Genomic DNA, 27,765 nt, shown 5'->3' with positions numbered 1-27,765 from the left:
TGCTGAAGGTGAGGCACACTATACTGGCATATATATACACACAAAGCCCAATCCCAATAATAACTATTGATTTATATATTAAATAATTAACAGTATTATGCACATAGCTCAATAATCATGAGCATACATGTACTTGATCTGATACATTTTGTATTTTGCTTCTAGTAAAGTATGAGAAATATATACTGTAGGTATGTTATACATCAATGTTATTTCCTAACACTAATCAACAAAATCATAATTTGTAGATCTGTACATATTTGTTTTAGCCAGTACTGTTCACGAGAGTACTGGTACTCCTACTCAAGATCAAAGTTCACCTTCAATAAGCCAAAAATTACACTTCCACCATGGCCTGTCACGTGCACTGAGGAAACTCAGGAAGACGGCTGCAAACTGTAACAGGAAGTTACTGCAATGGCACCAGATGTATATACAACCAAGCTATTATGAATAGAACTCACATTCTTTCGACATACTCTAATGGTCATTTATTTTTTTAAGTAAGGGGACGTTTTGAACCACTGTAATAAATATATTATACCACACCACTTGCACAATTTACAGTAGTGTATTTGTCAAAAAAATTCTGCCATTTTGTATAGGTTTCAAATGTTGTTAAACTAATACTTTATACCCCCTTCATTAGCATAATATATCTTTTTCATGTTTAAAATCCTTTGTTATGTGATCCTAATCCTCAGTCCTTATTGTATTTGGCATGTGTTATAGTCATACCTTTGGTACTGCCTGGTGGTGTGAGGGGTGTACCAGTCATTTTTGTTCCTCCTGAAACCTGAGATTTCCATTGCAAATACAAAAGGGCAAGAAATGACCAGTGCAGAAACCTACTACAGCACTGCAACTTCCTCAGGCATGCAAAATATCCATGAGTGCAGAAACTGTTAATAAATATGCAATCGTTGTAGAAACCTATTCCCCTACTTCTCAAGTGAATGTAACTGCAATGATGATAATGATGGGAAAGCCTATTGTTTCATGCTTTTTTATACTGGCACTGGCTCTTCACTATTCATCTAATTCTTACATAGTTGATACTGTTAATCATTTCTTCATATCCCATGTTACTGAGTGTTTTTTTGGTTTGTGACACATACACTGAACTTGCTAATCTACTAATGAGACTAATTCACTTGCTGCAGTAGATATTTACTGCACATTTCCTACGAAGCCGGTCAAAGAACAGACATCCAAGGATGCCTTTATCACTGTATGAATTATTTCCCATTTAAATTTGAGTTACCAAAAATAGTTTTTACTTATCTATTGAAAGTATTTACAAATTCATTAATTTTGAGTTGTTAGTATTGCTTTTATTCTCTAACTTAAATGTAGGTTGTTTGGAATTGTAATAATGCCAATGACTTTGTCACTAATAAATTAATTATGACAATGTGGTTTGTGTTTTATAGGATGCATGGAATAATACATTAATACTTTTGAAGAGAAGTTTAAAACAAACCTCTTGAAGACGATTTATGCTGACATCCACAATAAATCTTTTGATGACAACGATCTCCAGGATTTCTTTCACTTCAAACGTTGGCTCTAAATGTATTTGTTATTTTATCTAGATGCACTATGATGCAGTTTGTTTTGATATAAAACCTTAACTGCGGTAAGCACAATCATTTTTGTTTGTAACTTGTAAAGAACAATAGTACTCTTTTAAGGTACTTTTATCTCTGCTAAAACAATAAAAAATATATGTTTTATGTCCACACCTTTTGCCTTAATTGAACAAAACAAAATCACGAGAAAATACTTTATTTACTGACAATAAAAAAAAAAAAATTAAATCACAAATTAAACTTTAACTATCACTTATACAGTTTTCCACTACAGTTCATATTTTATGTAATTTATGCTTTTATAAAAGTACTCAAAAACAGAACAAAGAGGATGTTAAATGTTAATGATCTTTTTAGATAAGTTAAAGCATGTGATCATGTAACTATTATATAGGTTTCTATTATGTACAGGTTGTATGGTTTACAAATGTATTGTGTGCATGGAAAAAAGTAAACATCAAAAAGTAACAAAATGCCTTCTCATTATTGATTAAGATATTGTGTGCTTCTAACGAGCTTACTTAAGATTTTTAAAAAAAAATAATAATAATAAAAATGAATACAGCTTAAATAAACACACTTTGCATTGTAACACTCTAAACTCTGTTGAGTTTGGTAACAATAAGGACCCTTACAGTTTGGTCAAAGGCTGAGCAGACACAGAGACCCTGTTTATCAGGACTCCAGTCTAGACTTGCAATAGGCTGCGTTGACAAAGTGACATTCTGCAGAAGACTGGCAGACCCTGCAACTCCCATTTCAATCTCATCTGCATCCTTCTTACTTCTTTGAGCTGGATACTCACTTAAAAAAAAAAAAAAAAAGGTTACTTATAATTAATTCAGTGGCTGATCAGTTTAGTTTAAACATTTAAGGAAGCGGTATGTGTTTCGTAGTTAACTGAAATGATACATCATCACAGGCCTCACCAGTTATAGGAATTTGGAATGTTTACCTCCTTGTACACTACACTTAAAAACAAACCATTGCTCACAAAGTAAACTAAAGAAATATGCATGTTTAAATTTGGAACCTGTAATGTATACTTACTATTTCCAAAGATGAAGGCCTCCTGCTCCCCCTGCCGTCATAAAGATGTCTCTGTTCTGTGGCAAGTGCCTTGCCTGCCAGACAGTAGATTTATGGGCCTTAGGGAAAAAAGGTGGAACATAATAAAATTACAAAGTGAAAATCTTCTATGTAGAAAAATCTAATTACTAGATTTTATTTCAAATTCCTAATTTTAACGCTGACAGGAGTTTCACTTTATCCATGTTTCCATTTGAACTTTCATACATAAAGCACATTACAATAGTAAAAAGAAAATCCAATTAAAGAGCATTTAAAACTAATTTGTAGTCAGTCTTGTAAAAACTAATATTTGAAAGGCAGCATTTTTCTGGAAAACGTCAACTGGTATTGCATCAAAATAATTAAATGTAATAAAGTTCTTTAAAATCCTGGCTGTTTTACCACATTTTCTGAAAGAAAGTAAGTATTAAAAAGTACATATAGATTTTTAAAACATTTTTCTACCCTTATGCCATATTTAGATTACTTCAGAAATAACACTGTTCAGTTCTGAAAGTTACCGATTTTTTATCAGAAATCTAAATATTTTCTGTTTTGACTGTTGGCAAAAGAAAAAAAAAAAAAAACATAATTTATTACAGAAGTTCTAAGTGAATTAACATTATTGTATGGCAACCCACAATACTTAATTGAACAACATTTCCATAAAGTAATTATGAAAATGCTTTCACTGTCATTTCTACTGCCTAATGTACTTTCTGGCGTCATTCCACATGGTAATCAACATGCTGGCAAATATTTCCAGCTATGAAAACGCTAAAGAAAACTTTTTTTTATATCTTAAAACATTAAATAATCTTTGACACATTTTCCAACAGGAAATCCAAAATCTCCCTTAAGTTAATTACCTTTTCAGAGACTGAAGCAAAACCTTTGGTTGGGTGTTGGGTCCTCATGTCGAAAACATGAAATTTTCCTTCTAGTGATGTGGCAACAAGTTTGTTCATATTGATGTCTTTCCTGTCAAACTCAACGCAACATACCTGGAAATTTAAAATGAATAAAAAAAATAATACAAAATACAATTAGTGCGAGATTAAAAGGAAAATTAGTTTACTGTGGAAACATAACATTACAGAGAGCACTTTCAGAGTTACTGGAGGCATAAACTCCAACAGGAAATGAGACAAAGCATTTGAAAAACATGGGCCCTGAAAAAAAAGATTCTGAGAGTAATAAAACAAATGTAATAGTATAAAATCAGCTAGAAACAACTTAAGGATGCTATAATTATATTGTTGTTGATAGTTTTATATTTTTAATATTATTCAACACACTTTACAGAATTATACAAGTGTTTCTCACTAAAATTATGGTGTTTTCTTGAGAGTGACAAAGTAAAACTCTTATCCATGTTTCCGTTTGACTTACTCCAAACAGCAGTCACTTATATTGGACCTTTGTGTATAACAGTTGTGAACACCAACTCTATACTCTCATGTAGCTTCTTACCCCATTTTTTATGTTTGTTTCCCATCTTACTGACATGTTCCTCAGATCAAAAAGTTTAATATCGCCATTGTCATACCCAGCACAGACGCATCGATCCTGGTCATTGGAGGCATTACCTAGTGAAAGTACCAAAAGTCATTTTTTCTTGAACCTTTCCAGAACCTGGATTTAGTAAAGATTTACATTCTGATAAAGTTCTGATTAGCAATATGCAAGCCTTTTTAAACACTTGTTAAGTGACGATTAACATAATAGAATGGTATTGATGTCTGTAAAAGATGTAGAAGCACAACCTCAATCTAAATATGGAAAGACATTAAAAAATAACCAGATATTTTAAGCACAGTCTTTTAACCGACTCAATGTACAGTCACAGACAAAAGTATTGGCACCCTACATTTTATATATAATATATAATTCAAGAAAATATGTTAAATACAAGCATTTAATGAACATTAGCCACTAATTACTATGACAAAGACCAACATACACAATTTCTGGTAGATTAGCAAACAACCTTTATAAAAAAACTAAAAAAAAAACTAACATGCACTTAAGCAATTTAAAATATGTTTTCATGATAAAGGTATTGGCACCTTTACATTAAACACCTGTACAAATGTAATAGAACTAATTTAAAATATATATTAATTGATTAAAAACCATTAAACAGTAACAAAGCTGCATTATAAAGTCAATGACCAGAAAAGATGTAACACAGCAGATGATGGTCAAGACAAAGGAGTTGGATTTATGTTTGAGTAAAGCACTCATAGCAAATTACAACAAATGAAATGACTGCAGAGCAGTATCAAGGAAATGTGGAGATAGAAGAATCGTCCGAGCAGCTAACAAAAAAAAAAATCCAAAGATTAACAGATGAAACTACGGATGCACACAGACCTCGCAGTAAACAACTTTTAAAGAAAATTCATAAAATAAACTTAAATTTAAGTAACTGGAGACATTCATGTGATTGAATATTGAATGTATCAAAACATTCTACAAAGTACAATGATACCAAATGCTCATAAGTTGATTGGCAGACAGTTTATCTTCCAACACGGCAATGACCCAAAGCATACAGCTAATGTATCTTTCTTTCATCTTAGAAATATTGCCAAAATAAGACGTTCTCTTTCACTACACATGCCTTTGTAACATCTAGAATTGATTATTGTATTGTCTATTCCCCAGCATTCCAAGTCAAGTTTTATCCCGTTTGCAACTTGTACAAAATGCTGCTGCCAGGATTTTAACTAAAACAAGAAAGTATGACCATATTACACAGGTATTGGCAGCCCTATATTGGCTTCCAGTTCGGTTTCAGGCTGATTTTAAGCTTCTGCTTATAACCTACAAAGCCTTACATAAGGCTTTGTAGGTTATAAGCTTCTGCTTATAACCTACAAAGCCTTACACATTTTTATAATCTATCTTTTGTATCTTAAAATGATTGTTTTCTTTTATTGTCTATGGTTTTATTGTTTCACTGATCTTGTTTTTATTTACATGTTTTATCTACTTACTTATGCATTTAATTTCATTGCATTCTTATTATTTTCTTGATCTTGTTTTTATTTACTTGTTTTATCTATTTATGCATTTACTCTCCTGCTCATGTATTTTCCTTTACTGTGATTATTGTATTTCCTGCTTGTATTTTCTATTTTAGCCATGTAAAGCGCTTTTGTGGAAGGCGCTATATTAAATAAAGGTTGATTGATTGATTGATTGATTGATTGATTGATTGAACAAACTCTGAAATTCTTGAAGACAATGAAGACAAATGTTCTGAAACGGCCTTCGCAATCACCAGGTCTCAATCCAAATAGAAATGCTTTGCACTGACTGAAAAAAAAAGCTGTAGCCAAGCTGAACTGAAGGAACCAAGCCTAGATTTCACCAACAAGATACTGGTTAAGAATGATCATAAACATCTGAAAGACGTAATAAGAGCAAAAGAAGGCTATGCGAAATACTAAACTTTGGTCATGAACCAATGAAATGTTTGTTTGTTTTTTGATAATGATTATTTGTTAAATTACTAGAAATTGTGTATTTCGCTTTTTGTTTTATTAAAAAGTGGTTAGAGTGTAGTTGTCCATAATCTGTTACATTGAATTATGGTACAATGAGCACGCGGTGCCAATACTTTTGTCTGCGACTGTATTAGAGGAGAGGAAAAATGTGTTTAACAGAAATAGCCAATATAAAAAGTTTTGGTTTCAGCCCAAGAGGCACAGTTAGCAAATAGTGAGTCACCTAATCAACCTTTCCGTTGATACCACTTAATTTCAATACCTTTTATAATGCTATAATATAATCAAGTGTTTTCTTTGAATAAAATACTACACTGCATACCAAATGCTACAGTCCAGCAGTCTCTCTTTGTTTCTCCTTCTATTGGTTCCATATTAGCAACAGGGGTGTCTTTCTGCCTTGGGTCCCACACCTTTACTGTCCCTGTGTTGAAAAAGAAAATAAATATAATTACTGTTCTATCACAGCTCGAATCAGATATCATTGGAACACTTTTAAAGAACAGGAAAGTTAAACTTGGTATGTTGGTGTGGCAAAGTGGTTTGCAGTGTGCAGGTGATGTGATTATGAAACAGAAGACAGACAACAAAGTTGACAATCCAAACACGTTTAATTTTATAATGTCAGTCTGGCGACTGCAAAGAATAATCCCAGGCAATACACAGCAATGTGTATTGCACTGTTCCAAATGAAGGGTTTACAGTCCCGAAATAATAACAACAGTATAACACACACAAAGACACACACACTATCACAAGTCCAGAGTGAGTGTTAACGTGCAAGTGGTGAAATACAATTTATTTGTGTACAGTTGTGAAGTGTTGGGGCTGGCCTTAAGCGACAGCTCCCGGTACGCGTTAGCCGTCTAATAAACAAACAAGTATATAATTAGACATGACAAAACACACAAACACTCACGGTACAATTATAGTTTTATAGTTGTCCGGGGCACTCTGTTCCCTTTACACAGTGCCCTTACAGGTCAGGAGGGAGAGTTATAACCAAGACTCATTCGTTCTCTGTCACAATTGACTAAATTGAATTACAGTTTCAAACATTTGGATAATCATACTCAAAACCAGAGTTTATTTACCATCTCTGCTCCCAGTTACAATTTCAGGAGCTCCATCCCCAATACCCAGACCTCCTACACCATCAATAGTGTTTACAATTTCTGTATGTGCTTTCACTGAATAAACTGGGATCTCTGGAGCTTCAAGGTTCCTGTTTATAAAAAAAACAAAAACAACAACAACAAAAAAATGGTATTTAATAAAATTAGAAATAACTTTTCTGTTCATGATGACATCAAGAAGGACAAGTCACTTGTTTAAGTAATAAGACAAATGAGGAGTTAGCAGTCTTGTTAGTTTATGATCTAGATTACTGACATAACCTGAATATAACAAAGTTGAATTGTTTTGAACATGTCAATTGCAATCCTTTGTAGCCTGCACAACCTGGTCACGGTACTGTTAACTGACAATCCGATTAACAGATTCCCGGATAATTAACCCTGTACTGTGCTGCACTTTATCCATAGTTCAAATGGATTTATTCTGGCTAGAAGAAAGCATTTACTAAAAAAAAAATGTAGCCTACATATACCAAATTATTGTCCAGGTGTGATAGCTAGTGAATATTACATTCATACATAGGATAGAGTCCCACTGAAAAGTCAACAAATAATTGAATTCAAACCAAAAAGTATTCTGTGTTACAATGCAAACTGTGGGTTTTCATTATTACAATTCATGGGGATGGTGGTTTTTCAATACAACAAAAACCACTGAACAACTAACATGCTGGATGGTATTTTCTAACCAACTATACTCCTGTATATTCACAGCAAGGCTGAGACATACTTTATGTGTTTAGTGTCTATGAGTAACAAATGTGAAAGACTAGTGTAGTTATTTACCATTGAAAAACTAAAGACAGTCTGAATTTCTGCCACTTACCAAATATTAAGGTTTCCTCCAAAATCCCCAGTTGCTAAATGCCTCTGTTGTAGTGAAGTTGCTCCAAACGTGCCACATTTAAAAGGCTTGGCTTTTTCAATCTGTAAAACATATACACACATATTAACAAGACAGATTTGGAGGGGAATAAAAATTTTTTTTTAAAAAATGTAAATATACTAGACCAGTAATTTTGTCTATCTTAACAATAAAGTAATTTTTATTCTTGAGTTAGTGTCAGAACTATTTTATTTATTGTGGTATTACTTTAAAATGAACATCATTGCATCTCGGAACTTCCCAGCAGGAGGTCAGACAAAAAAAAAATAAATTGATAAATAAATAAAAAGAGAGACAGACATTTTATTTTTTTGGAGTCTGTATCTATGATTCTGTGTAAAGTTCCCTAGTACTTAGTTGTCAAATTAACAAAAAAATAGAAACATAGAAATAGAAACATAAATAGTAATAAAGAAATCATAATTTAAAAAAAAAGTCAAATACAGTTTCAGATAACGATGTTAAGTATAATAATGAATAATAGTGGACAAACATGGTTCAATAACGTTTACAGCGCCGATGGAGGATCTATAGGATCGCAGGCTCTTAGTCCTGCTCCTACCCCGAGAGGGTTGCTTCCTAGCTCCCGGCATAACAGGGAGGGGGGTCTCTCTTAACCACACTGAAGGGGATGAATGGGGCGAGTCTGGATGTTGTGCTGGTGTCAGAGAGGCAGAGCGGTTCCTAGAACAGCGGGACAGCCTGCTTTCAACGTCATCTTAGAGAAATGATCACAAGACACACAAAAGCTGCCATCTTGAATTGCTCCCTTTCCAGGCAGTGGGTGCACCCGTCGTGCTTATCCTCTGCCGAAATGTTCCTTTTGCAAGCAGCTCTAGGGTGAAACCCAGGCATGGTGCAAGGTTGAAATGAACAGTTCAGCCATGCCATATATGCGCACAAAAAAACAGACAGCAACGCTAACTGGAGTGCTGAGAACTGTTGTGCACAAGAATGGAGCACTGGTAATGGTCTTGGTGCCAAAACCGAGCCGTTGATACCAGTTCAGGTACCGAATCTGGTTTCAACCAGATGATTGGCACCGACCTCGGTACTGAACAAGGTCACTGGTACCTAATCTGGTACCGACTCCAATAACGAAACGGAGTCACTGGTACCAACCCCAATAACAAAATCGAGTCACTGGTACCGGTCCCGTACCGAACAAGGTCGCTGATACCAACCTCGTGCCGAGCAAGGGGTTTGGTAACGACTCTGGTACCGAACCAGGTCACTGATACCAGCTCTGGTACCAAGAGAAGTGCCGCGCAGGTGAAGACCTGAAAGCTGCAAGCATGCACTGTTGAACAGACAGGTGTTGCAGATCACCTACTAACTCGAAAAATCTAGTAGCCTTCGTTGGCAGTGACACTAAAGCAGACACAGCAATGGCAAAAGGCACTCAGCATAAATTCCGGTTGAAAAGGCTCCTGCCAAATCAACAGCACAGTGCAGCTAAAAAGCCCTTAACACTAGCAGTGTCTCTGTGGCACGACAAGCTAGCTGGTAAAAAAAAAAACGACAGCTAACGCAGGATACCGTCTCTGTACAGAGGTGAACCTAGGGAGACAGCCTAATCGCTAACAATTATATATACAGTGCCTATAGAAAGTCTACACCCGCTTTGAAAATGTTCACCTTTTGTTGCCTTATAGTCTGGAATTAAAATGCATTAAAATAGTTTCTTTTTTTTTATTTATCTACACATCCTACCCCACAACATCCAAGTGAAAAAAAATATTCTTGAAATTTGTAGAAAATTAATTAAAAATAAAAACTGAAATAGCTTGGTTGGATAAGTGTCCACCCCCCTTTGTAATAGCAATCCTAAATTAGCTCAGGTGTAACCAATCGCCTTCAAAATCACATACCAAGTTAAGTGGCCTCCACCTGTGTTAAATTGTAGTGATTTACATGATTTCAGGATAAATTCAACAGTTCCTGTAGGTTCCCTCTGCTGGGTAGCGCATTTCAAAGCAAAGACTCAACCATCAGCACCAAGGCGCTTTCAAAAGAACTCTGGGACAACGTTATTGAAAGGCACAAATCAGGGGATGGGTATAAAAAATATCAAAGGCCTTGAATATTCCTTGGAGCACGGTCAAGACGAAGAAGTGGAAGGTGTATGGCACCACCAAAACCCCGCCTAGCTCAGACCGTCCCTCCAGACTGGATGACCGAGCAAGAAGGAGACTGATCAGAGAGGCTACCAAGCCAATGGCAACTTTGAAAGAGCTACAGGCTTTTATAGCCAAGACTGGTCAAAGTGTGCATGTGACAACAATATCCCAAGCACTCCACAAATCTGGCCTGTATGGTAGGGTGGCAAGAAGGAAGCCATTACTCAAGAAACCCCATCTTGAATCCTGTTTGAAGTATGCAAAAAAACACTCAGGAGATTCTGTAGCCATGTGGCAAAAAGTTTTGTGGTCTGACGAAAGTAAAATTGAACTTTTTGGCCTAAATGAAAAGCGTTATGTTTGGCGCAAACCCAACACAGCACATCACCCAAAGCACACAGCCAAAGCTACACTGGAGTGGCTAAGGAGCAAAAATGTAAATGTCCTTGAGTGGCCCAGTCAGAGACCCAACCTAAATCCAATCGAAAATTTGTGGCTTGACTTGAAGATTGCTGTCCATTAACTCACCCCAAGGAACTTGACAGAGCTTGAACAGTTTTGTAAAGAAGAATAGTCACATTTTGCCAAATCTAGGTGTGCAAAGTTGGTAGAGACCTATCCCAACACACTCACAGCTGTAATTTCTGCCAAGGTGCTTCCACCAAGTATTAACTCAGGGGGGTCGAGACCAATTATGATCTTTCAGTTTTGTATTTTTTCTCAATAAAAACTTTTTTTCCCCCTTAACAGTGTGGAGTATGGTGTGTAGATAAGTGGACAAATCCTCATTTAAATGCATGAAACTCTGAGACACTAACACAACAAAATGTTTAAAAAGTTAAAGTTCAAGGGGTGAAGACTTTCTATAGGCACCCATTTATATATATATATATATATATATATATATATATATATATATATATATATATATATATATATATATATATATAAATAAAATCATAGCATGGCTTGTGAATGCCTACTTGTGCAACTCTGACATTTACTTTATTCTGAAGATAAATGTTCAAGCTTCAAAAAAATACCCTACCTAAGGTTGCACAACCATCGATGTGATTTTCCCTTACTAGAATGTGAGCTAATATTCAATACGTAATTGTGCAAATAAGTAACTAACTTCAGCCTCCAAATGGGGAAATAAGTAACTAACGTCAGACCGTTGGAAAACTATACGCTATTGCCATGGCAACCAACCACTTGTTTCTAGAATATTACCATTCAGTATCGTATCCCATATTAATTTCGCAAAGTTCCTGCACCAGATAAAACAAATACAAAAAATACGTATCAAACCTCTTTGATAAGCTGAACCTCCCCGTGTTGAACCTCGTAGATCTGTATCACTCCTGTACCTCTTGGAAAGTTTCCCATGCATACAAACTTTGCGCTGCAGGGGATCCATTTGCTGTCAAAAACCGTATAGTTCAAACTTTTCTGAATGTGAGATATAATCTGTGGCTTCTCCAATGGGGTCGACATTGCTTCTCTATGATGTAGTACACTGTATAAAAAAAAAATAATGTAAAAAAAATAAAGCCTTACAGCACAGTTTCTGAAGAACACTTCAAACCCTTAAATTATATTTGCGTTGTATTTCAAGTAGCAAAACACAAGCTGTGAGGACCCCACGGGATCATTATCAGCTGCCTGATAATAGAAAAGAATGAAGGACACAAGTAATAATTGCTATATATATATATATATATATATATATATATATATATATATATATATATATATATATATATATATATAATATATATGATTTTTTTTTTCATTTACTTCTAACTTTATGTATGGAGGTCAGGCATTCTCCGTAGCCACATAATAATTCGCTCCCATCCCAGGCACAAACAGTAATTCAATTATTTGTTGAGTAAATCAAATGTACCTTTCATATATATTTTATAAATGCATTATATCTTATTATACTCATTGTTTGTGTTCATATAAGGCACAAAGTTGCCAGGATCGCTGTTGTTGGGATTGAACTTTAACCTTAGGGTCTTTGGATGATGACGTATTTGTGAAAGATGTGTAAGGAAGTTGATTGGTACGTTAAGGTCCTTTCGCAACATGGTGTCGAACCACATGTTTAATTGCAACGTGGTTTAAAGAACACAGGAGATTTTAGTATCATCATCTTTAGTTAAGAAAAAAAAATACAATGGAAGTGGACATATCTGTAAAAGAAAGAGCTGCAGCGAGTCCAGGCATAGATAGCCAGAATGCAAACGAAGAATTTAAAAGTGTGAAATCTAAGAAATCCAACAGCAAGCGTAAGCGAAAACTGGAGGACGGTCAGATGGAAACTGAGGTTCACGGTGCAGCCAAGAGACCCGAATTTCCACCAATTTCTGGTGACAAGCTAGTAAGTAGCCTTTTATCATATCTGTTTCTAGAGAAAAATCATATCTATTTCTAGAGAAAAACAAATAAAAAATGAGTATTCTAACGGGACTGTCACTTAGTTACATGGTTGAGTGTAGTTTATAAATAAAGAAAGGACATTTTTGTCACGTGAATTATTCATTTTTCTGGGGCAGCCTTGGACTGGTGGCCGATGTAATGATCGACCATATCGGTGAAATACGGCATTTAAAAAAATAAATAAATAATAATAATAAACAATAATTAACATATATTATGACCCTTGTTTTAAAACTGTATCGTCATGAGTGTGGAACTTGCCATCGTCCAAACAAATTGAGTTTGTCGAGTTTATTATTATTATTATTATTATTTATTTCTTAGCAGACGCCCTTATCCAGGGCGACTTACAATTGTTACAACAGATCACATTATACATTATTTCACATTATACAGATATCACATTATTTTTACATACAATTACCCATTTATACAGTTGGGTTTTTACTGGAGCAATCTAGGTAAAGTACCTTGCTCAAGGGTACAACAGCAGTGTCCCCCACTGGGGATTGAACCCACAACCCTCCGGTCAAGAGTCCAGAGCCCTAACCACTACTCCACACTGCTGCCCGAGTTTAACATCGGCCCAGCTGTTTTGCTCTTTTTCAAAGATTAAATAACTTTACAAAAAAAAAACCCAAAACTGTTATTTAAACATTATTTGCGGGATTCTTTCTAGATTTGTAATATTATCATTTGTAATAGATCAAAATCTCAATAAGTTTGACCCATAGACTGATGCCATCACAACAATATTGTTAAGAATGAGAAAATAATGCAGTAAAAACAAACAAAAAAAAATCACATGGTGGCAGATTTAGTTTTTTTTTTGCTTGTTCAGTGTCAACTTTAGGAATGTGACACAGTCTGCTACCTCATAAGTTGTACCTGTTGGTTTGCTACGCACCGCCATTAAGATGATCTGCTCAAGATGGTTGAATAGTGCCTGGCTTACAATTCTGTGACAATGACAATAAACTGTAAATTGGTCTCTAAATTATTTGTGTTGTGTTTCAATTACTGGCCTTAATATCCACCACTGTTTGTGTTTTAGGATGGTTCTGATGATATGCGTAAAATCGCCGTGCCTTCACATCGGTATACCCCGTTGAAAGAAAACTGGCTGAAAATTTACACGCCCATCGTTGAACACTTGCAGCTACAAATCAGATTCAACCTGAAAACAAGAAACGTTGAAATTAAAGTAGGTATTTTTTTGTACATTTCATTTAAACAGGCACAATAAAACATCAAAACAGATTGTACATAAAACTGTTGGCAACTGCAGACAGTTCATGTTGTTAATTGTGCAGTTATAGATTATTAATCTTGCATACAAATACACTTGCTTTAACAAACTGTTTAAGTTGCCAAAGTGAATCCCCAAAAGATACATGTCTATAAAACAGCTGAGGTTAGACAGATTTCCCCATGTTAATTTACATGATGTCCTCTTAATCGGATATATCCCTGCCACCAGGGGTACATGCATATGCATTTTGCAAAAACTCCCAAGTTTAGTATATTGCATTTATCAGTTTCATTATTTCCTAAAATGTCAAGCAGAGTCTTATACTGTGTACAATGTTTTTGATTTGCTGTCTATTACTGCTGATAAATGTGCAATGGGTAGTTGAAAACCACCCCATCAGTGGTTGGTAATTGTATTTAATTGGTCTCTTTCCTCCTCCAGACTTGTAAGGAAACACAAGACATAAGTTCACTAACAAAAGCTACAGACTTTGTAAAAGCATTTCTTTTAGGATTTCAAGTTGAGGTGAGTTTGTAACCAGTACGTTTTTTTTTTTTTTTTATGGCAATGAAAAAAACCAATTCTTATTGCTGTTTTATTGATTCACCATTACTATAATTGTTTGCATTTTGTGGAAACCATGCCATTTGTTCCATACATGCTTTAAAACTGTGTAAATGCTGAACATGTGTAAAACCCTAAAGTCTCAGTCTTGCTAAGTGCAATTCATTTTAACAGAACTTTGTGTATTATACAGGATGCTCTTGCTCTTATCAGATTGGATGACCTCTTTTTAGAAACTTTTGATGTCACAGATGGTAAGTACTGGCCTGATTTAGCCATTACACTCTGCATGGGCTTGCACATACAAGTTGTATATGTTTTCTTGCACAGATGTTTGATTCTATGAAAGCATTCGACTAACTTGTGAATAACACATGGGGTTTATTTGAAAATTGGTATCGCCAATATACCTTGATCATGTTGGGGGAGAAAGAAGCACAATTGCAGATTGTTACTGTAAATGTAGCCCCCGACACCTCCTGTGTGGAGTTGAGGCATCCTACGATTGTGTCACTTGCATATATTTAGAACAGTAATGGATGTGTGATGAAACTTGATATGGACATTCCTTATTGCAATATGTAATCTGTTTTCAGTTGTTATAAAATGCTGTTCTAAATGTGGTGGGTGTAGCCAGTGTCATAGTGACCTACTTTTTCATGTGGTGTTTATATTCTCAGTGGTGCTGGATTTGTACTAAAATACCTGTGTTTCAATTACTTTAAAGTTAAACCACTGAAAGGAGATCACCTTTCCAGAGCAATAGGAAGGATAGCAGGGAAAGGAGGAAAAACTAAATTTACAATTGAAAACGTGACGAGGACAAGAATAGTTCTTGCTGATGCGTAAGTACATTTCTTTCTTTTTTTAAATCTTGTTGCAGCATTGTTTTTGTTAACTAAATTTGATTCCAGTGGAATTCGATTACTAACATATAATAAACAAAATAAACTACAATGAACAAAAAAAAAAAACTTGAGCTAGCTGGGGGAGTGATTTATTATTATTTTTTTAAATTGTAATCCAGTGTTTAGAATGGGGGGATACTTGGTGGTAATCTCAACCTTCCCAACTCTTTCAATTCTCTTCAGAAAAGTACACCTACTGGGGTCTTTCCAGAACATTAAGATGGCACGGACAGCAATCTGTAATCTCATTTTAGGTAAGAGAAACTGTGTAGCAACCCCTTTATTGATGGCATCTGTCATAAATATGACTTCCATTTTATCATGATAGAGACTAAGTGAATACACTTTATATATTAAAGGGGTGTTGGTCACATGACATGTTGCTAGATCATTGGCGTAAAACTTGGACACATCACAGGAAGTACCATACTAATTATACTGACATAACAGCAATCCCAGGATGCATTACCAGAGTAAATTGAAGTTTTAAATGTGTAAAAAAAAAAAAATACAAGGGTGATTAAGAGAGTAGCTTCAAATGTAATTTTAAATGCTTTTTTTACATTACGGTTATGTTTGCAATCTTTCTAAGTGGTTTCTGTTACATCCATTTTGAGTTAGCATTTTTGTAAATCCACCTTTACCTGCCTTTGAGGTTGTCTGGAGTATTTTAAGGACTGCACTGAATTTCACAAGCCATTTAAACTTGCTCTACATATAGACAGAGAGTGGGCATGATTGAAAGGTTATATTGTCACGCGATTTGAATAGACTCTTCAGACAACCTCAAATTAACAAACCCTAATGAAGGCAGGATAGGAGAGAAATGGTAACTTGGTATTGGACAGCACCCATAACCACTCAGAAGAATTGCAAACACTATAAGACAGTAAGGGAAATAAAAAGTAAACATGAAATTTGAAGCTCCTTACCCCTTAAAATCACTAGACATTAAAGAGTAAGTTAAAACCCTTGTTTAGCACTCATTTAACTCACTTGGAAGTTTTTGCCAATTTAATCCAAATAAAGGCTATTTGAATCACTGCTGATGGCTCATACATTGAGATGACACGTATTGTAGTAGAGGCTATGTCTATTTTTTTGCTTTAAATAGTTGTACTGGAACTCTTAGTTGTAAGTGTATTAACATAAAAAAATATATTTAACTATATCACTTTTATGCAATTTGTATCTCTATACAATAAATAATTGTGTTCCCAAGGCTGTTTACAGATGCATGTTTTTTATTTTTTAATTTTTTAAATGTATTGCATAAAGCAAAAACCCATCATGGGTTAGTATAACTAATTAAATTGTTCCCCCCTCCCCCCATAGGAAGCCCTCCTTCTAAAGTTTATGGCAACATTCGAGCAGTGGCAAGCAGAGCAGCTGAACGATTCTAAAATCTCAGGAGTGTCGCATTTAAAACTCATCCATGTTTTCGCTGGGACTGAACGAAGATCAGCATTAACTCTGTAGGGCCAGACATTTGTTTGTACTTTGCACAATTTTTCTATCTTCGACAGACAAAGTGGTAAAATGGACAATAATAACTAACCCTGCCCAGTCTATTTCCCTATAATAATTTAAGTTACTGACAATTTAACTCATGAGCATTGTGTGTTGCAGTGTAATTTTAAATATTGAGTGATCAATGAATAATTCTCTGGAATAAAAATAAAATTACACGAACATTCTGAAATATGTATGGTTATGTTTTGTTCCCTAGACTCTTAATATGTATATTCTTGCTGAATAAAGAATGGCTTCTGATCCATGATTTGTGGTGTTATGCAAATTTGAGCTGCAGACCAATGAATTTTGTTTGTGCTCAGGGGTTTATAATTGATTTGCTGTGCTTTCTATGGCATAACCTTCAGCCTGTGGACATGATTTATAATCCTTAGATGTGGTTTCTAATATGTTAGTGTTGATTTTGTTAAATGTCATGAAGTCCTGTTCATACATAATTATCTTGTTACTTCACAATTCAAAGTTGTACTGTATTCAGTTGCCAGTATTGTACTCCTAACAACTTTTTCTTTTTTGGGGGGGTGGAGGAATGATGATGTGGAGCAATATTACTAGATTTGGTTATATTTGAGGAAATAGCCATGTCTTAATTAAAATTCTTTACAATAAAATATCCAAATATACAATGGAATAAATTAACTGTTTCCTTGAAATTGGCACAGATATAGAAGTGTATATGAAATACCTGTATATTCTGAATTAATCTAAAAAGGTAAAAGTAAAGGCTATTCATATAAGCAGATTCATATAAGCTCCCCTTACAGGGCGCTTTAATTAATAGTGTGTTTAAGCTGTAGTTAGACCAGTACCTATTGATAATGTGAACTACATACTTTGTATTCTTTGCTAGTTTAACTAGGTTTAAAAAGCTTTTCAAATTATTTTACAAATTAGACAGGAAAGTGTTACAATGGAATCTGGCCTACATTTGACAGGACCAGATTTAAAATAACTATCAATTAGGTTATGGGTATGCAATTTCTACCTATTCTAGATGAAACAATGTGGCCCCAAATCTGAACAACTTCCTTCAGTCGGTCTAGAACAAGACATGCCAAGTAACACACACACAATACTAGAACAAGACATGGCTTAGACATTTGACAGAACTGAAAACAAACTGAAGATCTTGCCTTAGGTAATCAAACAGTTGTAAAAATAGCATTTCAATGAAAATGAGTGTTGCAAGGAATATGAAGGTACTGTACCTGTGCAATTAATCTGCATTTTAAGACACCAAGAGCACAACTTCAATAACAAGTTTCAAATATTTTATTTTTAAGTCTTGTCATACAGTATGAAGGTTTCAATAGTTCCCACAGCATATGATGCAGCATGCACAGAAGAAAAACTAAACACACAACTTTCCCCACCCCCACACACAAACTAAATAAATAAATGAATTAATTCCCCAAAAGGAGTTAAGCACTAGTCTAGAACTACAGCCTAAATAATGCACTAGCAACACAGGAAAGGCTAGACTAAATATAACAAATGCTTATGTACAAACAAAAAAAAATTCACAACCTGACTTTGTTTAGCCTTGAAGCAGAGCACATGGCAGTTGACACTGGAACAGATATGACTAGTCGCTGGAATTCAAGCAACGTACTGATCCAGACGGAGATAAGAGTTACATGTAGTGGAGTTTTTCATTCTGCTAATATTTACCAAAGTTTGGCAACATTATTAATATGAACATTACAATTTATGTAAACAAGAGGAGCATTTCGAAATTGATCTACATGCAAAAAACTCCATGTCATGCAAGGAAACGAAGCACCTGGATATCTCTCACAGACCGAGCCCATGGACGTGCAGCACTCAAGGATCAGCTTTGAAGGTGCTTGTGTTCTAAAGTCTGAAGTGGAACCTGCCCTTTGAGCAATCAATCAAACTTAAATACATAGTGAAGAAGCCGAATTACACACACAGGATTGTTTTGGTAATATATTTTTGAAAGCATTTAAATTATTATTATTATTATTTCAGCCAATTATATCCTCTCAAAAAAGGGAAAGGATGATGGAAAATGGGGATTATAGCTCACTTTATTTATAATGCACACACCCCCAACAATGCATTTCAATACACATCTAACACATGGATACAAGTTCAGGTTAATTAAGATTAATATAAGAAGAAAAAAAAAAACACACACAACTCCACAAAAGGGCACAAAGTAACCAGGAGGTATAAATTTAGCTAATAGTTTTCCTCCCCTTTAAAAACCAAAAAAGGTCAACATGTTTTATCCCTCATTTACCTATTTACCTAATATACATATTGGTAAAAATTACCAGTTTTTTTGTTTTTTACTCTGCCTGCAGTAAGTTTTGTATATGCAACACACTATAGAAAACAAACTGCACTTTTCTTGCTTATATTCACATACTTTATAAACTATTTCTTGATATGCATTGTACTTTAGTTAAATTGTATTTTAGCACTTGCAAAGATCTAATAAACCAGAATAAAGCTAAATCAAAATAAAGTTTACCTTCACTGCTGTTTAAAAGGTAATAATAAAAAAAAGAAATACATTAAAATGTTCAATTTACTAACAAATATTCCATTAAATCTAATGAATCATATTTACCGTAAGGGATAGTTTGATGGATGCAAACCTGTTTACAAAGGTACTGTACCAAGATAACACAGAAAAACCTGCCATAAGTAAACTGCAGTTAGTACATGCAAAGACATGTCAACTTCTTGGCATCTATATCAACATATTAGAAGCAGATCAAGGAATATTATATATATATATATATATATATATATATATATATATATATATATATATATATATATATATATATTTATTTATTTATAAGACCTTGATCATATAAGCACATATAAATAAAAAATAATCCCCTTGTTACAAAAATTCAAAGATACTTTTATTTTTGTTGACTAGAATGGAAGCTAAAGTGTTTAAATAAAACCAGTTCATATATAAATAGAAAACTACTATAGGAAATAAAATTAATTTGACTAAATCATGCAGTACGATTTATGTACTTCTACCAGTTCCTAAAATTAAAACATCAAAACATGCATATGTATATATTCAACTGGTTTATTTATATTCTACTTGGCACATCATACTTTACTTTTTTGTTGCTTAAATGAAGTTACAACCAAATTTAACTACGCCCCCCCCCCCATTTAGAAAGCTATAGATATACTTCCTTGTTAAAAAAAGACAAAGACCAAAATAAATTAAAAAAAAAAAGACAAGCCAGCCCCCTTCCCTTTCTCCACCATACTGAGATGCTCTTTCCACAGTAAGCTGTCCTTCAGACTTTAAAGTGCTACACCAAGTTATTGATAGAATCAAAAAGTTCAACAACACTTAGTTGGCTTCATGAGGCTCGTGTTGGAAAAAGTGGCTTCACAGAGAAAATACTTCCATTTAAAATACACAGAGAGCATTGCTGGACATCTTGAGCAGATCTTCAGAGATGGAGAAGAAAGCAAACGTGTTGTGTGAAGCTCAGATAGGTCACACATCCACCACCATCTTTTTGTGTATGTCTAAGCCGCCTACAACCTGCAAGCACAACATACATTGTGTTAATTTTCATGCATGGAGATGGTACCACACTGAATAGACATGAACACAATGACCTCTATTAATCATTTTAAAAAGGTAATGTCTTTTATAACACTACCAGAAAATAAATATGAACAGTATGCAAGGTTAAGAAAGTGTGGGTGTTGTAAACCCTGCCACCTTTACAAATTAAATAATTAATTTTAAGAAGGGTAGATCTTTGTTTTGTAACCCTTCAATATTATTTGGCCTTTAGCAATCCGTCAATGATTTAGGCAAAAGCCTTTCCAGATTAAACTGCCATATTTAATACCTTATAACCCGATTTCTATTCACTAGTTATAAAGGTCTAGGTTTTGCAACAGGCTTAATTTTATACTGTTGTAAAATTAAGAATTTCTAGTGTAACTTCAAACATTGTAAAATGTAAGAATGCCAAATCACAGATTATCCTCACAGTTGCAACTGTAGGATTAATGCATGACAACTAAACCAGGTGTTATGTAAATATTAACTAATTTTATACAAGAGCACTTACTGCACAAAATTCTTCAAAGGATATTCTTCCATCTCCATCTTTGTCTGCATTAATAATGGTTTTATCAACTATCTGCTGAAGCTGAGTGTCCTTGAGATTGTTTCCCACCATCATCTTTAGCACTTGGAAGAGTTCCCCATTGGAGATGTATCCGTCTTTGTCCATGTCGTAGATACGGAAAGCAACTGCATGGAGAAAGGAAGGAAAAAAAAACAAAAAAACACACACAACCAATCTAATCAGAACAGTAAAGCATTTCCAATTGTCTGCATGCCTAATAGTAAACTTAGCACACTAATGAGAGCTATTAAACCAACAAAAACTATTAGAGCATGATATCTTTCAGTGCACTTCACCTTTCATAAATTTACAATGTCTGCCATATTTACAAATGAACAAATGGAAACATCAAGCACATATCAATCTCTTTTGATTCATTTTGACTTTTGTTTGTTTGTAACAAAAGTGTAATCCCAAAGTTGCATTGAGTGATGGTTTTGCAAACGCAAGGCTTTGACATTATTAAAATCCTTGACTGTGTATAAGGCAGTCGAAGGTCAGTCAGGAACACCAGTATTGTAAAAATTAACACAACCACAATGTGAAATCCCAAAAAGTGTGTGTTTTGTACACATTAAACCAAAATAGACTTAACTAATTAGTAAGCAAAACATTCAAAGTTAAGCATACATTTCCATACTGGGTACTGAAGGATTATTTATTTATTTGAAATCGCTTCACTTTCAAAATCAAGTATTTAGGTGCGAACGTCTGATTAATAAAGTAAAAACAGATAATGTACTTACACCGCAGCTTCTGTTCCTTGTCACCCTTGACGCTAAACTGTGAGACACCTTCAATAAATTCTGGAAAAAAGAAACGTTACATTTTGTTTAAACAATAAAGAAATAGTGTGGTGTTCAGTGTATACAGGGTGGATAGAAAGCTGCAATCTGCGCTGTTGCTGTGAAAAAATTCTGAAGGGCGGCCATATTAAATGTTAAAGGCAAAATTTGACTACAGAACCCTCCATTTTGATAGTCCTAGTATTCTGTTGCTCAACATTTGGTTCCTTTACTTGCAAAGTCTGCAGTTAGTGTATATTTTCCACAATAGCATCCTCACTTAAATGAAGATAAAGGTCAGACATTCCAAAAACGAGGCAAGTCAAGTCAAAGCCCCATTGTTTTTTTTTTTTTTCGGCTTCTCTCGGATCCCATCGGTCTCACTCAGCCATTGAATGGTTTTCTCTGCTTTTTCCGGAGAAAAAACGACTAGAGACCTGTTTTTTGCGTCTTTTTGTTGATGTTGTGTGTGTTTATATATATATATATATATATATATTATATATATATATATAACACACACACACACACACACACACACTATAGTAAGTATTCACCCCCCTTGGAAGTTTTCAGTTTGCTGTGTTACAACCTGAAATCTTGATGCATTTAAATGGGATTTTTTTAATTTACACAACCTACGCAACACTTTCAATGTGTGAAAAAATTGGGTGGGGGTCTTCATTAGAGAAGTATCCTCCCCCTTTGCTATGACTCTCCTAAATAAGCTCAGGTGCAACCAATTGCCTTCAGAATTCACACAATAAGTTAAATGAAATCCATCTGCATGCAATAAAAGTAGTTCACATGATTTCAGATTTTTTTTTTTTTTTTTTTTAATTTAGTCGTCGCCAATTATTTTTACCCCGGTTTTCACCCCAATTTAGCATGCCCAATTATTATCTGTATCCCCGGCTCACCGCTCGCAACCCCCCCGCCGACTCAGGAAACGGAGGCTGGAACACGCGTCCTCCGAAACGTGCTCCTTCCAAGCCGTCATTTTTCGCACTGCAGATCCACAGCAATGCTACCAGACCTATAGTGCCGGAGGACAACACAGATCTGGCGGCTCCGTGCAGAGCCACAGGCGCCCTATCGGCCACAGGGGTCGCTGATGCACGGTGAGCCGTGGATTCCCCTGCCGACCTAAGCCCTCCCTACACGGGCAGCGCTCAGCCAATTGTGCGCCGCCCCCTAGGAACTCTCGGTCACGGTCAGCTGTGACATAGCCTGGATTCGAACCAGCGATCTCCAGGCTATAGAGCACATCCTGCGAGGAGCGCCTTTACTGGATGCGCCACTCGGGAGCCCCCACATGATTTCAGATTAAATATACCTATCGCTGTAAGGTCCCACAATTGGGTAGTGCATTCAAAGCAAAGATACTACCATGAAGACCAAGGAGCTTTCAGAACAACTCCGGGATAAAGTTGTGGAAAGGCACAGATCAGAGGAGGGGTATAAAAATATTTCCAAAGGCATTAAATATCCCTTGGAGCACAGTCAAATTGATCATTAAGAAATGGAAGGTATATGGCACCACCTAGAATCTGCTTAGAGCAGGCCGTCCTCCCAAACTGAGCAGCCGGGTAAGAAGGGCATTGGTCAGAGAAACCAGCAAGAGGCCAATGCTAACTCTGAAAGACCTACAGCGTTCCATGGCTAAGATGGAAGAACTGTCCATGTGTCAACAATAGCTCAGGTACTCCACAAATCTGGCCTATATGGAAGAGTGGCAAGAAGGAAGCAATTTCTGAAAAAAGCCCATGTAAAACCCTGCTTGGAATTTGGAAAAAGGCATGTGGGAGACACTGAAAAGATGTGGCAAAAGATTCTGTGGTCCGATTAAACAAAAATTGAACTGTTTGGCCTAAATGCAAAGAGTTATGTCTGGCGCAAACCCAACACAGCACATCACCCAGGTAACACCATCCCTACTGTGAAGCATGGTGGTGGCAGCATCATGCTATGGGGATGCTTTTCATTGGCAGGGACTGGGAAGCTTGTCAGGGTAGAGGGCAAAATGGATGGAGCTAAATACTGGCAAATCCTTGAGGAAAACCTGCTTCAGTCTGCAAAAGACCCAAGACTGGGACGGAGATTAACCTTTCAGCAGGACAATGACCCCAAGCACACAGCCAAAGCGACACTGGAGTGGCTTAAAAACAAGAAAGTGAATGTCCTAGAGTGGCCCAGTCAAAGCCTGGACTTGAATCCGATTGAGAATCTGTGGCAAGACTTGAAGATTGCTGTCTACCAATGATCCCCATCCAACTTGACAGAGTTGAACAATTTTGCCAAGAAGAATGGACGAATATTGCACGATCCAGATGTGAAAACCTGGTAGAGAATTAGCCCAAAAGACTCACAGCTGTAATTGCTGCCAAAGGTGGTTATACCAGGTATTGACTCATGAGGGTGAATACTTAGCTAACCAAGACATTAGTTTTTTTATTTTTCATTAACTGTTTCACAATAAAAATTCTCTTGAATACTTCCTATAGGCACTGTATATACAGCATATAATTTTTTATATATATATATAGAGATAGATAGATATATATATATATATATATATATATATATATATATATATATATATATATATATATATATATATATATATATATATATATATATATATAGAGATAGATATATATAGATAGATAGATAGACATAGATATATACACACACTAAGTGTACAAAACATTAGGAACACCTGCTCTTTCCATGAAAAACGAGGTGAATCCACGTGAAAGCTATGATCCCTTATTGATGTAACCTGTTAAATCCACTTCAATCAGTGTATATGAAGGGGAGACAGGTTAAAGAAGGATTTTTAAGCCTTGACACAATTGAGACATGGATTGTATATGTGTGCCATTCAGAGGGTAAATGGGCAAGACAAAAGATTCAGTAAGTGCCTTTGAACGGGGTAGTAGGTGCCAGGCACGCCAGTTTGAGTGGGTCAAGAACTGCAACGCTGCTGGGTTTTTCACGCTCAACAGTTTCCCGTGTGTATCAAGGATGGTCCACCACCCAAAGGACATCCAGCCAACGGCAGGCCAGTGGTCGAAAACGGCTCATTGATGAAAGAGGCCAAAGGAGGCTGACACGAATTGTGCAGAGCAACAGAAGGGCTACAGTTAGTCAACTGACAGTCCAGTACAACATTGGTGCCGAAAGACCCATAAAAGAATGCACAACTCATCGTATCTTGACACGAATGGGGTATGGCAGCCAACGACCTAACAGAGTTCCACTTCTTTCAGCAAAACACAAGAAACTGCAGTTGCAGTGGGCTAAAGAACAAAAACGCTAGACACTGGAGGATTGGAAAAACATTGGCTTGATCTGATGAAACCCGGTTCCTGCTGTTTCACACGGATGGGAGGACTAGGGTATGGAGAAAACCACATGAGTACATGCATCCATCATGCCGCGTGTGAACATTGCAGGCTGCTGGTGGTGGTGTGATGGTGTGGGGTGTGTTTTCATGGCACACATTGGGCCCCTTGATAAAAGTGGAGCAACGTTTGAATGCCACAGGATATCTGAACATCATTGCCAATCAGGTGCATCCTTTCATGGCAGCAGTGTATCCATCTGCTAATGGATTTTTTCAGCAGGAAAATGCCAAATGCCACAAGGCTAGGATTGTCCAGGAATGGTTCCACGAACATGACAGTGAATTCAGCTTACTGCAGTGGCCTGCCCAGTCACCAGATCTCAATCCAATTGAGCATCTGTGGGATGAGATGGAATGATTTATTCGGAGTAGAGATCCACTACCAGCCAACTTGACACAACTGTGGGAAGCATTGGAGTCAACATGGGCCAGCATCCCTGTGGAACGCTTTTGACACCTTGTAGAGTCCACGCCCCGACGAATTGAGGCAAAAGGGGGTGCAACTCAATATTAGGAAGGTGTTCCAAATGTTTTGTACACTCAGTGTGTAATATATATATATATATATATATATATAATATATATATATATATAATATATATATATAATATTAATATATATATATATATATATCACACACACACACATACATACACACACACACACATATATATACACACAGTCACCTCAAATTATTGGCACCCTTCATAAAGATGAGCAAAAAAGGCTGTATAAAATAAACACAGGTAATGAGCTGTATGTTATGCTCAAATACATGGGAAAACCATATTCTTTAATTCTAATACAATTGCTCAGAGAAAAAGTTTATTAACAAGTAATAACATTTTTTCTCAAAAGGATGTCTGAATTATTGGCACCCCTAAAGACTCTTATAAATAAAATCAAACAAAATTAAATCTGCATTAACATTCTACTTCTTTAAGTTCACCTCAGTCTTAAGGAACTGTATTGTGGCTTTCCATGGCTTCCTGTTTTACTGGGGTATAAAAATGAGGTAACACGCTGTCACAAAGACGGCCAGAGTGGGTGGCGTCAGACCAGACAGGAATACACAGACAGAGACGGTGGTGATGATGAGCTGAGTGCAATGGCTGCACTCAGCGTTTATTAACAAATAAAAGGGTTGAAAACAGCACAAAACAGGACACGGCACTTGCGCCAAAATAAACAGACATACAAAACGACTAACACTAAACAAACGGTGCACGGACAGACAAACAGACACGGTGAGAACAAACACTTTACGTTTACGATTTTACTTTCTAGTTTCTCCTCTCTCTCTCACCCGTTCTCCTCTTCCGAACACCCAACCACGAGTGACTAAACGTGCATCTATTTATACTGTTTGTGCTGGGATTCAATTACTAATTAATTATTCACTTGAATCCCAGCACGTGAATTCATTACGTGAAACCCCGTGTTCACATATTATATTTTAAATGCACGTGCGTGATGTGCAATCCCGTGCCTAAATACAAATATACACTTTTTAAATACACGTGAAACACAGACCCGTTTATATCCTGTGTACCAATGACTATACACCAACATTAACACACGCACGCAACACACAAATGCACACAGGGACGGGGCACATTGCCACACACGCATATGAAATCCATTTGTCATCCATCACCATGGGGAAAGGCAAAGAACTCACAAATGAAGAGAGACAAATGGTTGTTGACCTTCATAAATCAGGTAATGGGTACAAAACAATAGCTAAAAAACTAAATATACCACTTACCACTATTAGGGCAATAATTAAGAGTTCAAAACCACTGGAACAGTGGTAAAATTTGCCTGGTAGAGGACGCAAGTGTATCTTGCCCCCATGCACAGTGAGGCAGATGGTTCGGGAGGCAAAGGGAAATCCAAGGGCCACAGTTGGAGAATAACAGAACTTGGTTGCATCTTGGGGTCACCAAGTCTCCAAATCTACAATTAGACGCCACCTCAATGCCAATAGGCTATTTGGAAGGGTTGCCAGAAAAAAGCCTTTATTGAGAGCAACCAACAAACGTAAGCGCCTGGAGTTTGCTAATCGGCATTGGCACTTCGATTGGAACCGGGTGCTATGGTCAGATGAGACGAAAATAGAGCTCTTCGGCCACGCACACCAGCGGTGGGTTTGGCGTCGAAAGAAGGATGCATGTCCAGAAAAGAAACTCTCACCTACTGTAAAATATGGTGGTGGATCTTTGATGTTATGGGGCTGTTTTGCTTCCACTGGTCCTGGGGCCCTTGTTAAGGTCAACAGCATCATGAACTCTACCCAGTACCAGGACATTTTAGCCAAAAACCTGGTTGCCTCTGCCAGGAGGCTGAAACTTGGCACAAGTGGATCTTACATGCAAGACAATGACCC

General features: G+C 36.1%; 3 protein-coding genes across 4 annotated transcripts in view; 1 reads left to right on the top strand and 2 right to left on the bottom strand.

Annotated features, from left to right (window-relative positions):
* Positions 1–1,772: 1,772 nt before the first annotated feature.
* On the bottom strand, positions 1,773–11,977 carry dnaaf10 (dynein axonemal assembly factor 10). The gene is made up of 8 exons (XM_034019056.3): positions 11,632–11,977; positions 8,141–8,241; positions 7,273–7,403; positions 6,501–6,602; positions 4,137–4,252; positions 3,533–3,667; positions 2,643–2,740; positions 1,773–2,396 (listed from the first exon to the last, which is right to left on the bottom strand). Exons 1-8 carry the CDS (start codon positions 11,815–11,817, stop codon positions 2,189–2,191), a joined length of 1,077 nt encoding a protein of 358 aa, XP_033874947.1. The 5' UTR covers positions 11,818–11,977; the 3' UTR covers positions 1,773–2,188.
* Positions 11,978–12,377: 400 nt separating this feature from the next.
* pno1 (partner of NOB1 homolog) lies at positions 12,378–17,272 on the top strand. Its single transcript, XM_034017561.3, has 7 exons — positions 12,378–12,709; positions 13,823–13,972; positions 14,462–14,545; positions 14,778–14,838; positions 15,312–15,429; positions 15,676–15,746; positions 16,828–17,272. Exons 1-7 carry the CDS (start codon positions 12,506–12,508, stop codon positions 16,893–16,895), a joined length of 756 nt encoding a protein of 251 aa, XP_033873452.1. The 5' UTR covers positions 12,378–12,505; the 3' UTR covers positions 16,896–17,272.
* A 1,007-nt stretch (positions 17,273–18,279) lies between these two features.
* Positions 18,280–27,765, bottom strand: part of LOC117411317 (calcineurin subunit B type 1) — a 40,023-nt gene continuing 30,537 nt past the window's right edge. For both annotated transcript variants that reach the window (XM_034018646.3, XM_059025464.1), the window contains 3 exons: positions 21,929–21,988; positions 21,123–21,307; positions 18,280–20,581 (listed from right to left, as the gene is read on the bottom strand). In XM_034018646.3, the coding sequence (XP_033874537.1) occupies positions 20,534–20,581; positions 21,123–21,307; positions 21,929–21,988 (293 nt within the window). In that variant the 3' untranslated portion in view covers positions 18,280–20,533. The remainder of the gene's footprint in view (positions 20,582–21,122; positions 21,308–21,928; positions 21,989–27,765) is intronic.

The sequence above is a fragment of the Acipenser ruthenus genome, chromosome 6, assembly GCF_902713425.1.
Source record: "Acipenser ruthenus chromosome 6, fAciRut3.2 maternal haplotype, whole genome shotgun sequence".
Lineage (NCBI taxonomy): Eukaryota > Metazoa > Chordata > Actinopteri > Acipenseriformes > Acipenseridae > Acipenser > Acipenser ruthenus.
Note: the sequence above shows the minus strand (reverse complement) of the source record. Positions and strands in the feature narration are given on the sequence as shown.

Coding starts and splice junctions, on each gene's coding strand:
- dnaaf10 (XM_034019056.3), bottom strand. CDS start 11,817: ATGTCGACCCCATTGGAGAAGCCACAGATTATATCTCACATTCAGAAA. Junction 3,668..4,136: donor AAACAAACATAAAAAATGGG/GTAAGAAGCTAC, acceptor TTAAATTTCCAG/GTATGTTGCGTTGAGTTTGA. Junction 2,741..3,532: donor TTGCTTCAGTCTCTGAAAAG/GTAATTAACTTA, acceptor TTTTTCCCTAAG/GCCCATAAATCTACTGTCTG.
- pno1 (XM_034017561.3), top strand. CDS start 12,506: ATGGAAGTGGACATATCTGTAAAAGAAAGAGCTGCAGCGAGTCCAGGC. Junction 14,839..15,311: donor AACTTTTGATGTCACAGATG/GTAAGTACTGGC, acceptor ATTACTTTAAAG/TTAAACCACTGAAAGGAGAT. Junction 15,430..15,675: donor AGAATAGTTCTTGCTGATGC/GTAAGTACATTT, acceptor AATTCTCTTCAG/AAAAGTACACCTACTGGGGT.